Source organism: Lineus longissimus, chromosome 5, assembly GCF_910592395.1.
Source record: "Lineus longissimus chromosome 5, tnLinLong1.2, whole genome shotgun sequence".
NCBI classification, from domain to species: domain Eukaryota; kingdom Metazoa; phylum Nemertea; class Pilidiophora; order Heteronemertea; family Lineidae; genus Lineus; species Lineus longissimus.
The window spans coordinates 19,725,302-19,739,282 of NC_088312.1; the positions used below are offsets into that span (position 1 = coordinate 19,725,302).

The 13,981-nt window shown below is 44.0% G+C and overlaps 1 protein-coding gene across 1 annotated transcript; it reads left to right on the forward strand.

Annotated features, from left to right (window-relative positions):
• Positions 1-1,732: 1,732 nt before the first annotated feature.
• On the forward strand, positions 1,733-13,613 carry LOC135487697 (cytochrome P450 20A1-like). Its single transcript, XM_064771742.1, has 11 exons — positions 1,733-1,897; positions 2,449-2,498; positions 3,207-3,376; positions 3,864-4,009; positions 4,399-4,566; positions 4,859-4,931; positions 5,333-5,509; positions 5,737-5,857; positions 6,201-6,315; positions 6,757-6,821; positions 7,152-13,613. Exons 1-11 carry the CDS (start codon positions 1,826-1,828, stop codon positions 7,408-7,410), a joined length of 1,416 nt encoding a protein of 471 aa, XP_064627812.1. The 5' UTR covers positions 1,733-1,825; the 3' UTR covers positions 7,411-13,613.
• The last annotated feature ends 368 nt before the right edge of the window (positions 13,614-13,981 follow it).

The following is a 13,981-nucleotide window of genomic DNA, read 5'->3' on the forward strand; positions in this document are numbered from 1 at the left end:
CGAGACAGGAATCCGACGACTGCGGATACCACAGGTGTGATGTTTTCATCCACTTTCAGGGAAGCTTTCCCTGGTAGCTTACCAAGAGATCCGTCAAACACATCAGAGTATCTGTCGCGGACCGTTATCGCAGCAACGCGTTCCATCAGCGAGTCATTGGCAGTGACCAGCTTCATGCCGACTGCTGCCTTAAGACAAAGAATAGGAGTGAGTTCCTCTCTCACAACCAAGAATTCGACGGAATGGTGCTTCCTGTTTTTTGGATTCATGAGCACCGTACGGCAGGTGCCCACAGGGACGATCTCTGAGCCATTCCACATCTTGAGACACTTGGCTGTCGGAGTGATATGAGCATGAACTACGCAGCGAAATGGTATGAGATTAACAGTAGCACCAGTGTCCACTTGAAACGTAAGCGATTGTTTCTCTTCTTGCAGGGTCTCGGTCATCCTGCAACGGATTTCCTTAGACTTAGTGTTTGCATCGGCGGAGACGGAATTGATCCAGTCCTGATCAGAGTCGTGATCATCAGAGACGTCCACATTCGTATCAATGCTGTGAACGTTGCTTTTAGTCTTGCATTTACGTGCAAAGTGATTTTTCCCTTTTCATGCGGCGCACGTCTTGCCCCAGGCAGGGCACTCAGACTTCTTCATCACGTGAGCTCCACCGCAGTAGTTGCATTCCTTGGGCCTCTCAGGTACATTCCTGCTGGATGAGGGACGTCTTCCTGGCGCTGAACGAATCTTGTTCACTGCTGCTGCTTGATCGGATGAGATGGCCTTGCCATGGGTGACTGCATTTTCAGCCGCTCGACAGATATTCAGGGAGGTCTCGAGCGACAGGTTCCTTTCACGCAGAAGCAGCTTCTGTGTGTCCTTGTCCGCGATGCCAAGCACGATCCGATCTCGAAGGATGGAGTCGATAGAAGCATCGTTGTAGTTACACGTTTTGATGAGTTGACGAATGTTCGAGAGAAACGCATCGAAGGTTTCGTCTGCCCTCTGATCGCGTTTGTTAAAGATGAAGCGTTCATAAGTCTCATTGACTTCTCCAACTGCAAATTCGTCGAATTTGGCGATGATTTCAGCACAGGTTCGGTCCGCCTCGGGAGTGTCAAAAGTGAATCCGTTAAATATCCTCAGAGCGTCATCTCCCAGCGTGTGGCACAGCAGCGCCACCAGGCACTCACGATCCTGACGTGCTAGTTCCGTAATTACAGCGTAATTCAACCACTTTCGTTTGAAAAGTTTCCAGTTATCAGCGGCACAGCCAACATCAAGGCTCGGGGGTTGTGGAGGCCGAATGCCGCTAACAGACGGCAATACAGCGGGCACAGGAGCCACAACGGAATCAGCCATGATGTAGTGCAGTATATATACAATGTTGATGCACAGACGGATGTACTAGGTGGCGGATCTGAGAAGTGGGTCACCACTCAAAGTCAGTTTTCACAGCAGAAAGTCACTTTTAAGCACGAATCTTAGAGCTCGTGGGTCTTTGCAATATGTTTTACCGCTGCCACCATGTTTGGTGTGATTGTCTCTTGATTGGAGGTCATAAACTTGACAATGAAAGCGGATGTAGAATGCAGTGCTGTTTACTAATCAGCCATATTGTAAAGACAAAGGATACAGGTTGGTGGTGCCATCTACTAACGATGTGACTAACTACAGTGTGCTAAGTATAAACATAAGATCACGGAACACGGACTATGTGTCAGTGCCACAATTCCGCCTGTGGATGAATACGTGTCTCTGCCCTGCTACTCGCAAGTACCATGTGAAATGTTGCAATAGATTTGCGTACAGAACTCTGCAAAAATATGCTGGATTTTGCCATATTTGCGGTGACAATTGTAGTTGCACTTATTGGTCTGGTTGTCTACTTGTATCCGGTAAGTTTATAGTTTTAATTCACCCTCTTTGCATTTGTAAAACGTGTAAAGTAGCCTACTGTTACTGTATAAAGTGGGAGGTAATTTTTTGAAAAAAAGACCAGCCCCAGCATAGGAATAAGATGACGTAGGCCTACTCATCATGCTTAGGGCAGTAGGTTGGATATCCTCTCACCTCATGACTTATCAGAGCCAGAGGGGACTTTGAAGGCCACCCAGACCCAACAAATCAGCAAACAAAGGCCACATAACCGCATACTATCGGACCTGACGACCAGTTTTTGTTTGTCCAGTAGGCCTACATGGCACTTTTTTGACATGCCCCTCCCAACTAGTCCCCACTCGTAGTTGACCACTCATCAACCGATCAAGGATGAATCCCCGTAATCAAGCCCAAAGAGCGTTGAACTACAATAAGATGTCGGCTAGCTTCATGGCTGTATGTAGACCAGTCATTGCTGTGACAGTCATTGCTACCAAAGTTGGAAGTCCTGCGCATGCACATAACGGTACATATATGTCTTGTAATAGTCCGTTTATTCATATTTCAGGGGCGTAGTAAGCCAACTACTGTACCAGGCCTTGAACCAACTGATCCCAGGTAACACTGCCACTAGAATTTCAGTCTGCCAGGGATTTCCAGCATTTCCTCAGAGTGGGTTGTCGCTGATGGTCTCTGATGCCGCCAAAAAACGCGCGACAACCCCTTTCTCACTTTTTGGGATTGATTGTATGCATTATTTAGCCCTAATAACGAAGAATTCGAGGCTGAAGTAGACTTTTTTATACTCATTTGCCATGTGTTTGGTGGTTGAAATGTGATTGGGAACAGGCTGCTGACCCCAGCATCCTTTCGGCCCCTGGGGCAGCCTGTCAGTTTTAGGTGTCCCCTGGTTCAACCTGTCGGCCCCTGGGGCAGCCTGTCAGCTTGAGGTGTCCCCTGGTTCAACCTGTCGGCCCCTGGGGCAGCCTGTCAGTTTTAGGTGTCCCCTGGTCCAGCCTGTCGGCCCCTGGGGCAGCCTGTCAGTTTTAGGTGTCCCCTGGTCCAGCCTGTCGACCCCTGGGGCAGCCTGTCAGTTTTAGGTGTCCCCTGGTTCAACCTGTCACCCCAACAACGTGCTTATAGTGGTTGGAAAGCAGGCAGACCATGCCAGAAAAAAGACAGTGCAAAAACAAAATTCAGAAAAGGCAGAGTGCTGGGCCCTGCAAAAACTCTTGAAACATTATGAAGTTGAAACATTATGAAGAGAGTATCATTTGTTTTGTATTACATGATCAACACTTATTGTCTTCACTCCTTCATTTTCAGCGAGGGAAACTTGGCGGACATCGCCCAGGCCGGCAGCCTCCATGAATTCCTGATAGTTCTTCACGACAAGTATGGTTCAATTGCCTCCTTCTGGATGGGCAACCAGCTCGTCATCAGCATCGCCAGAGTAGATCTCTTCCAACAGCAGATGGAACTCTTCGATAGGCCTCGTAAGTGCATGAAGTGGATGAAATGAGCGATTGAATTCATCTTCACGAAAAACTAAAGTAATAAGCCTTTAGCGACCATTTACAAAAAAAACCATGGTAACATTTCAGACTATGAACTTTAAAGGCGTAGGCCATTCATTGGATTTGGAAAATTTCAGATTGTGTAAATATGTACCGACTTGACGGTGATAGAACAGTGCCATTCTGTTGGCAGATATACAAACACTACATTGCACTACAGCATTGTGTACAAATGCATTTCTGTTTTTCCTGGACCACCAGTAACTACGAACGTCGTACATGTACCTCTTTTAAAGAGGGGGAGAGGGATGAACTTGTTTTTCATCATCTCAAATTTACAATAGGGAACTAGGAGCCAATGGGTCAATATGGTGGTCTTTATGTCGCTAATATGCTAATATGTCACTCCTCGTGGTTAATAATTTCTTTAGAAACGACGTTGTACATTCCTTTTTTTCTCTTTCAGCATTTCTTTTCAAACTATTCGAGCCAGTCATCGGACCAATGTCGATAGAGTTTGCAAATAAGTCAGACGGGAGGATGCGACGTAACACGTATGATAAGTGTTACAGTCACAGCGCTATAAAATACTTGTACCCGATCTTCAACGAGGTTGGTAAACTAAAGTAGGCCTTTAGAAGCCTAATTTAGTACTTTCACTGCTTGGCCAGCAGGGGGCCAAATCTGAAAACCTTAGGTATGCGTTTAATGCTTTACTTCTTGCCCGACTGCCACCAATCTGATTTTATGGGTATATCTTACCATCATATGCAGTATTATATGTCACATGGGTTTTTAATTTGAACTACTTTTCAAGGTCACAGAGGTTATATGGCATAACATTTTCATTTTGCTATCAACTAAACAAATGTAGCATGTTTCTTAACCAGCATGAATTCTAAGCCACCAAATGTCTATACGATGAGCGCAATGGCCATTGACCTTTTCATTGTAGTAGGCCCGCGTCCGTGATGTATGTCGATGCATTTTCTCCATTTTAGTTTGCGAATGAGCTGGCAGATAAGTGGGGGAACCTCGTTGGTGAGGAACACATTCCGGTCGTCAACTACATGTTGTCGTTTGCAATCAAGTCCATCACCCTGGCCTCCTTTGGTGACTACTTCAAGGATGAAAAGAAAGTGCAGAAGTTGAACATGGCAAAAGATTTTGTAAGTACTGGGTGTCACAAAAAAGATTATACGCTTTTGATCTTGAAGATCAAGGCGAATGTCGAAGGAGACGACAAGGAAGATCTAATGACCTCGTTTATCAGTTCACCACTGTGAGATTGAATGTTTGATCATGTTGGTGGCGCATTTGTCTTGGCCTTTAGTATCTCCACCCCCCCCCCCCCCCCCCCCCGTCGTACTCCAGGTCTGGACGGATGGCATACGTGGGTTCTTTAATCATTTGGCGCTGTTATCGTCAAAGCTTATATGTTGTCGTGATTACATTTTCCAGGTGTGGACAGAAATGGAGAGACGGGTAACAAGCACCAGTCAAGATGCTGAAACGCAAAAGCGCTTCGAAGAAAGTAGGTGTAATGTTTCACTTTTTGTTTTGTTCCAATGCATTCGACAGTTTTGAGTTCTGCAAATTTAGTAGATGTTATGCCCGATTTTTGCCCCTCATCAATCGATAATTTTGAATTCTGGAAAATGTTTCTAGATTTACATTACTGACAATGAATGAGATCAAACATAAGGTAGAATGGGGTAATTGTAGCCCCGGTTTAACTGTACAAATACAGCGGGGCTACAATTACCCCATTCAACCTTACATGTTTAAAATTTGCAAAATTTTAATGCTATCATGAGATTTATTCAAAATCAAAAGTATCTAATCTTTTTCGTGTCACCTAGTAGTTTGAGTATTTCCGTCATTTACCGTACCCCTCTTCCATTTCCTAACGCTTGTTATTTACCCACATTGCAGACATAAAAATCCTGCTGGATATATGTGATGAGCTCCTCAAGCACCGCAGAAAGAACCCCCCACTTGGTGATGAGTATCTTCTCATCGACACCTTTCTCGAGGCAGATATGTCGGACGAACAGCTCCGATCCGACGCCATAACATACCTGATCGGAGGATTCCACACGTCGGGAAGTCGTAAGTTTAACGTCTTTCTTCTTCCTATTACTTGTAATATATCAGTATTTCCGGCCAAAAAAACCTATGGACATCTGTGAAGAACTGCCCAGTCATCACTATTTGGGCTAGAAACTCAAAACTAATTCGGCATGAAAACCATTTTTAAGTGTCCACCATAGGGTGATGTAGGGTTGTTGATATCGACTTCGTTCTGACTTGTTCCACACCGTCCATTTCTTCTATAGTTTTGTCGTGGGCTATTTACTTCCTTGCCTCGCACCCTGAGGCCCAAGAGAAGCTCTATGAAGAAATCAAGGCAGTCTTGGGAGACGATGATGTTGACAGTGAAAACGCTTCTGCACTCATGTAAGTACAGTAGAACCTCTCTATTAAGGACACCCTCTGGGCTGACACGCACTGTCCTTAATTGAGAGGTGTCCTGATTAGAGCGGTCACATTGAATGGAAACACCCAATTTGGGACCAAAACTAGTGTCCTTAATACAGAAGGTGTCCTTCATAAAGAGGTGTCCGCTATGGGAGGTTCTACTGTAACATCCAAAAGGATGCTACAGAAAAGGATGTTGGGCCAGTTGGCTGTAGGGTTGACGTTGAGTCCTATTTAACGCCACTATTGTAGAACAAAATTGAAATAGAAAATGCACGTACAGTCTGGGGCCGGAGATTATAACTTCACTTCTCTGTTATAGTTATCTTCGCCAAGTGATGGATGAAACAATGAGGTGTGCTGTGCTGGTTCCTTTGGCGGCAAGATATGACCCTGATTCTGAAACCGAACTCGGTGGTCATGTCATTCCACCTGGTGTAAGTATTCTTCACATCAAAATTCAGATCTTACATTTTCATGCTTCGAATATTTTGTCAACAGTGACTGAGAATTCAGATGATTTTCACTAAGAGGCCATGCTATAAGTATGTACGCACATTTCTGATCTTCAGGATCCCCATTATACGCAAACAAATTGTAAAACTGTAAGGCGAATGACCTCCAGGATTCTTAACTCTCCCCTCAGATGCGCATCTTACATACTTAAAGTACGACTCCAAAAGCACTTGGGCAAAGCATGATAACAAAAGGTTTCATTGTGGATGGAATGCAGCCGCTGATTGGTTAAATTGCAACTCCTTGACATGTAGTCATGGCTCTGTCGCAGTTGACCTTTTACGTCCTGTCAGCTGGGTGAATCAGTCAGTCCAGTCCAGGGGTATGGCATTCAAATTAAAAAACTGAATTCTTTATTCAAGACGCCTGTGATCCAAGCTTTTGGTGTTACCTTCCAAGATGAAGAAGTCTGGCCTAATCCAAACAAGTACGTAAAAACAGTTTAGATTACACCATGTTAGTCTACAGAATGCCTATAGTCTGTAGACTAATATAGTGTAGACTATAGAATGGTCTGCTTTATAGCTCCAGTTCAGATGCGGTGGTCTAAAAGCGTCTATATTCTCTGAACCTGTTGTCTAATTTTCCCAGAAAAAAGATCGACTGTAATCTCATTTCTCGACCTGCGATAACCATCGCAAACGAGCGAGTATTGTCGCCTGCGATTTAAATTGCGGATCACTGCAATCTAAATCACTCATTTGCAGCTCACTTAATTTTCATTTAAAAGTATTCATAATTCATTGGTTGATTTTAGATTCGACCCCGATCGATTCAGCTCTGAAAATGTTAAAGGTCGCCATAGCCTTTCGTTCAGTCCGTTTGGTTTCGCTGGGAAGAGAAAGTGTCCAGGATATCGATTTGCGTACGCCGAGGCAACGACCGCATTGGCGATCCTCTTCCGTCGCTTCAAAATCAAGCTGGTGGACAACCAAGTTGTTGTGCCGTTATATCAAATCGTCACATCTCCGGCTGATGAAATTTGGATTCAAGTTGAGGAGAGAAAGAAGAAGTAACTGTGTTCAGTTGACTACGCCAGGTCAGAGTTTTTGGATCCTTGTTCTACGTGTATAATGAACCGGCATGATCATTATCGGACAAACTGTGATTTTCCACTGGTATAAATGCTGAACTGCCTCAGTTGAGTTCTTAAAGTACTTCGATGCTGGACAGCTGATCAGAAATTCCTTAGTACCCACGCCTTGTTTAGAGGACAGTACTCTGACATCAGAAATCTCCCCAGAATTCATAAGATGGTAATGGGGTTTATACTGGATGCTTTCTTGTAGAATAGGTATTACTTTCTTTGTTTTGAGATTGAATAAGCTATTTTAGTATTTTAATTAGAAAAGGTGCTTAACTTATATTTATATGCCCGTGCCATAGTCTTCAATTGAACACAAAATTATTTCATTTTGACACAATATTGCCCATTCATAACTGATATGCATGTCACATTCGAAGTTAATCCGGCAATTGGAAGAGATAGCAGACAATTTCATACTACGCTGTAGCCCCTGCTATCTGCCAAAACAACTATAAAGGTAATCAAAATCAACCCTGTTGAACTATTCAGGTGCATGGGGCACCTATTGGAGGTGGTGGTGGGTGGTGGAGATATACAGGCTTTTCATGGGTCTTACTAGTAGTCCTTTAAACCAATCCTTATGAAATACAATTTTGTCTTTTGAACCTACAACTTTAAATGCACTTTACTAGCTCAAATATCCAGTCTCTTAACCGACTTATATGCCCTACCCTATCTGGACCTAGAGGCAGTTGGTTCTGGTTTGTCTTTTGTTGTGTTTGTTGTGGTTTATTGTGTCTCAATGCTAGGTGTGACCATTGTTTGCTTTGCAGGTGTGTTTGTGTTTTGCATATTGGTGGAAGTGTGGTGTAGTTTAGCTGGGCTGTCGGAGTGATCGATTGCACTTGTTTTCCCAGGTGTAGTTGTGCCAAGATTCTGACCCGCTGGCCGCTCACAAGAAACTACAGAACTGTCAGGGTCCACAGTGATTTGTGGATGCTCTTCATTTGCTTGTTTAGTGACTTGTTTTAGGAACCTTCTGTTTCTTCTATATCTTCTCCCTGAACACTCTACTACGTAGGATCTAGGGGATGTGTGAAGACCCACTACTGTTCCTGCATGCCATTTCTTCTGTCCTGGCAGTGGTGCCATTCTGATGCAATCTCCGGGCTGTAAAACTGGCTGTTCTTTCCCAGCTTTCTGGTTGTAATTATAGACCCCACATACAACAAATGTGGGGTCTATATTGAGATTACTAGGAGAAGGTACAAGGCTTCTGCATTCTTCCCAGGTTATATTATGGAGGTAGTCCAGCAAAACTGCTATTTCAACTGAAAAACTGTCACCCCTGTCCCATCAAACTAAACTCGATCTAGTGCACCTGGCAAAGATTTTTTCGAAATTCGGATAATTTTGATGACTTTGAAGCGTTTTTATGCGCCGATTTTCTGATTTGCTTTCAAATCTCCGGCACGATGTCAATCACACGTATATTAGCATAAGCTCCGCCCCGTTATGTTGACGTCATATCCTCATGCATCATGGCGCGGTATCTCTTTGCCGAAGCGGCGAGCTGTCGAGTATTTTGAGCAAAGAACGACGGTTGACATGGTTGAATGAAGGAATAAAATAAAGGAATAGCCTTAAATGCTTATCGATGATCCATCCTGCGTCTGAAAAGGTTAGGGTGCTGTTTGAATGTTACTGAGCGTGTGATTTTGAGAAAGTGCGAGCGTGTTTGTCCGGAAATAGATCATCCGCGAAACGGAATAGACTTCACTCCATACGTGTAGCCTACTGTGTGGGCCCGTGGGGGCTATCAAATTTGCTGACAAGCAAATTTCAAATGTCTAGTATTTCACTTGTTTCTGCTTGTCTTCCCCCAACATTCGCCTGACCTCTCGTAAATCCTGTATTCCCGGCTTCAATAGCTCTCTCGCTATTGGAAGTTTGGTTCTATACCTTCGGCTGTCTAGCAGCTGTGCTGGTGACTTGTTGCAGCTTTCAAGGGGTGTGGCTCTGTAGTCAAGAAGTGCAAGATGTTTGTCCTAGTTTGCACTCCATAGTTGTTTCACTGTGTGCACTGCCTTTTCAGCTTCACCATTGGATTTGGGATATCTTGGGGATGATGTGATGAGCTTTATACCATAGTCATTCAGAAATTCTTCAAACTCTGCTGACACAAGCTGTGTCCTATTATCGGCTCGTAGGGCTTCTGGAATGACATGTCGGCTTATCTGGGACTTGAATACTTGTATCACTTGCTTGCTGGTCAAGTTGGAAAGTCTGTCGACTTCTATGTATTTTGAGAAATAATCTATCGTGATGAGGTAGTCATTTCCTTCCCAGTGGAAGATGTCTCCTGCCAGCTTAATCCAGGGCAGTTGAGGAGTCTCTGAGCCAATCATTGGTTCCGCTAGCAGCTTGTTGTGATATTGGTTACAGATCACACAGTCTTTTACTATGTCTTCCTATGTCTTGCTCATTCCCGGCCAATACATAATCTCCCGTGCTCTACGCTTGGACTTGTTGATGCCGAAATGTGTCTCCTGGATCTGCTTCAGCATGGCCGTCCTCTTTGAAGGAGGGATAACAATGCGTTTTCCTCTGTATATAATTCCATCTGTGAGGGTCAGCTCATCTCTCAGAATCCAGTATTCTCGGATTGCATGTGGCACCTGCCATTTGTTGTCTTGCCATCCTTTCCTAATCACGTCTTTCAGGCTGTCCATCTCTCTGGCTGTCTGTACCTGGAATTCAGCATACTCTGCTGACACAAGCTGTGTCTTTTGGGTCAATACATATCCTCACCTTGTCCTTTTTGACAACTGTATACCACCTGTCGTACACCCACCGAGACGGCAACCCAAGGCACTAACAGGCAAAATAGTGGCCAAACTACGTGAGATGCAGAAAAACGGACACACAGCCCCGTGACTGAATCTACAGACTGGGTTAGTTCAATGGTGGCAGTTGTCAAAAAGGACAAGGTGAGGATATGTATTGACCCAAAAGACCTTAATAAGGCAATCAAGAGGGAGTACCACCCCATCCCCACAGTGGAGGAAGTTGTAGCTAGTTTTCCCAATGCGACAAAATTCTCTGTTCTAGATGCAAAACAAGGATTCTAAAAAAATCTTCTTGACTACGAATCCAGCCTTCTCACCACTTTTAATACGCCAATAGGGAGGTTTAGATGGCTCCGCCTACCCCAAGGGATCAAGTCTGCTCCTGAAATTTTCCAAAGAACCATGGATGGGATCCTCGAAGGTACGGGAGCCAGATGCCAGATGGATGACATTCTCATAGGAGGAACCCCTGCTGAGCATGATGCCATGCTAAAAAGAGTAGTAGACAAAGCCCACGAGAACAACTTGACATTCAACTTTGACAAATCGCAGATTGGGAAGGCAGAGGTGAAGTTCAGCGTAAAATATGGTATCCAAGGATGGACTGTCCCCAGATCCAGATAAGGTGACCGCAATAACGGAGATGCCACAGCCCCAGACGAAAGAAGACGTCAGACGATTCTCGGGTATTGTCCAATATCTGAGCAAGTTCCTGCCTAACAAAAGCACAGTCGATGAACCGTTGAGACTTCTAACTCAGAAGGATGTTGAGTTCCATTGGGAGAAACCACAGCAAGAAAGTTTTGAAGAACTCAAGAGATTATGCACATCAGCCCCAGTTCTAGCAATATTTATGACAAAAACAAGAAACTACCGAACTGTCAGGGTCCACAGTGATTTGTGGCTGTTCTTCATTTGCTTGTTTAGTGACTTGTTTTAGGAACCTTCTATTTTTCACGAAGTTAACTTTTTGGTCTTCTCCGATTATTTTCATGCTTTGCTGGCTCGCCTCGTAGTTCTGCCCAATGCGGATTGCAAGGGCAAGGTCAAGGTCGTCGCCCTTGTCTAGACATTTTTCGCGAACCTGCTGATGATACGAACTCGGCACTATCGCATCTCTCAGCATCCTATCCTCTTCTGCATAACCAGTCTTTCACCAGAATCTTAGATCAGTGACGAAAATGTCAAACTTTTCGTCTGCCTTCTGCTTTATTCTGCGATGGAAGTTCACGGTGGCCCGAATTTGATTTCGTTTAGGCTTGACGTATGACTCAAACTTTGTGAATACACCGTTCAAGGTGTGGTTTTCCGCTGGCACTGCCGCAACACCATGGTCGATATCTGCAGCAACCGCAGGCGTCCACGCAAATGTGTTGTATATCTCGCGGCCCTTGTCGCCCATGTACGTCATCAGATAGTTCACCTTCTCCAATTCAGTTTTAGCACTCAGTGGGCCCCCGAACTGGAATTGACAGTGTTGTTTGAAACGCCTGAACTCTCTGTCGAGATCATCTTGATCCCAGTTCATACGTGGATGTTTATCCATCGTTACAGCACACACACAACGACGAATCAAAGTTACTTGTTTCGATGATGCACTGGGTCCTGTACACTCTTGCATGCACTGCCACTCTCAGCTCAGCTGGTGTGAATTTTCGGCGTTTCGCAGTCTACTTGATCGTCAAAATACTGCACTTTAACCATGCCATCGGTGAATATCATCAGCGTTGAGTTGCCTATTGGTAGGCCCCTATCTCATGTACCGCATGGTCACTTTAATTTTGAAACAAAGTTCGATTTTGATCTAAAAATCGCCCACTTCTGGTACCATGTAAAGAATGCAACTCGTGTGATTCATATACATGATGCTCGACGCTTTTATACACTAGATGTAACACATTGAAGAGAGATGTAATGCTTAGATGTCATACTTTACAACACAATTATATATGCTTGCGAAATAAAATCCCTCAGTCTTCTTTCATTGCATATAAAGTGCAATTGACCTCCTGTACTGTATATATGTGGCCGTTCATACCCACCTTACCTCACATCTGTACATACCTTATGAAGATTATGAAACAATGCAGATTAATGAAGTACATATAAAGTAAGTTGCCTTGAGACAAGTTGGCTAACATTAGCAACTACCAATAGCCACTTTCAGTTATTATTGCTATAATACGGCAATACATGTCTTGTGCCCCTCATCGGTGGTATGGTGCAATACAATGCTGCAAGTAAATCTAAAATATCAAAATACTAACATTGTAAAGTTGTTATACTGAAATACTGTAAAGGATAAATATAGGTTGCTAATATTGGCTCATAGAGAGAAAGAATGAAATAAGTGCAGACAAAAATCAAGTTCCTTTGACAAAGTACAAAATGTCGCGAAACCTCGACAACTCAATTGGTAGAGCAGTGGACCCGCAATCCAAAGATCCCCGTCAAGGCAACTCGATTTTTCTGTACTAATTTAATTCATTTACTATCAAATATACTGTAACACTAAAACGTTGCAAAATAGCATGCATTTGATGGGAATTGCCTGCTGCCAAGACCGAGGCAATTCCCGTACCGTCTCAGAAGCCAACAGCACCTATCATCATATAGTGACCTGCTGTACATCCCTACACACGTTCGATTTGACTTGCTGGTAGGCTTAAAAACTTCAGCTGCACTGCGATGATGCTGTCATCTGGGAGCTTCGCAAATGGACGCCGTCCATCTGGTAACAGGAATTTGTTGATCTGGTAGGTCAAGAATGTCTTGTAGCCCAGGTAATATGTTGCAAGATTCTGAAAAGATGTAAGAATTACCAATCGGTGTTTATGGTAACAATGGCAGTAGTCTGATGTTCATGTTCATAAGGCAGAAATGGGCACAGTTTTGAAACAGTCATTCCTACATTGATATGCCTGTCCCCTGCCACACACAGAACCGGAATATAAAGAATCGGCAGAACTATAACATGTTTTAACTGGGTAAACAAAACAATACGAATGATATCTATTATGACACTACATCCAAAAAAATTGCTGTGTTCACTTTTTGACACAAATTATTTTTCCTTTAAAAAATTAATGATAGAAATTTGACGGGTAAAAATAATTTCGCTCTGAATTCACCCCAACTCGACATAAAATTAGAGGTGCACATGTGTGTGAGTGTGTGGGGGTTGGGGAGGGATTTACGAATAACCGTTGCATTGGCTAAAATGTGAAATCTTTGGTTGCAGATAAAACCTTATGTGTTCGTTCATCAGGAATCCCATTGCTTCCTTCCTCGTGACGGAATTATAGACGCTTTGCAATATGCGTCACAATGCCCCCCAAACAGCGCGACGCTATGTTGTGACGCTTTGTCGCAAGAAAGCCGACGTCATCACGTTATCTGGCCCCCAACATGGCCGACATCGTGACGTCATTGCAAAGGGTCTATGGGGGGGGGACCTTCACCTGATTTCTATAGATCCATGCACTTGATTGGGAACATCGTTTACATAACGTGTTGTTTAAGGAATTGAACCCGAGGCGGAGGACCTTGGTTGAGTTACCAAGACACTCGAGGGTGGAGCTAAAATACAGTCCAAACCCGAGCCGACAGGCGAGGGTTTGGACGAAATTTTAGCTCCACCCGAGAGTGTCTTGGTAACTCAACCAAGGTCCGAAGCCGAGGGTTCAATTTCTATTCTAAAATACCTCAAAC

Bases quoted from the DNA above. Each gene is read 5' to 3' on its own strand.
- LOC135487697 (XM_064771742.1), top strand. From the start codon at position 1,826: ATGCTGGATTTTGCCATATTTGCGGTGACAATTGTAGTTGCACTTATT. The intron at 3,377-3,863 runs GTAAGTGCATGA...TTTCTCTTTCAG, and splicing joins GGAACTCTTCGATAGGCCTC to CATTTCTTTTCAAACTATTC. The intron at 4,567-4,858 runs GTAAGTACTGGG...TACATTTTCCAG, and splicing joins TGAACATGGCAAAAGATTTT to GTGTGGACAGAAATGGAGAG.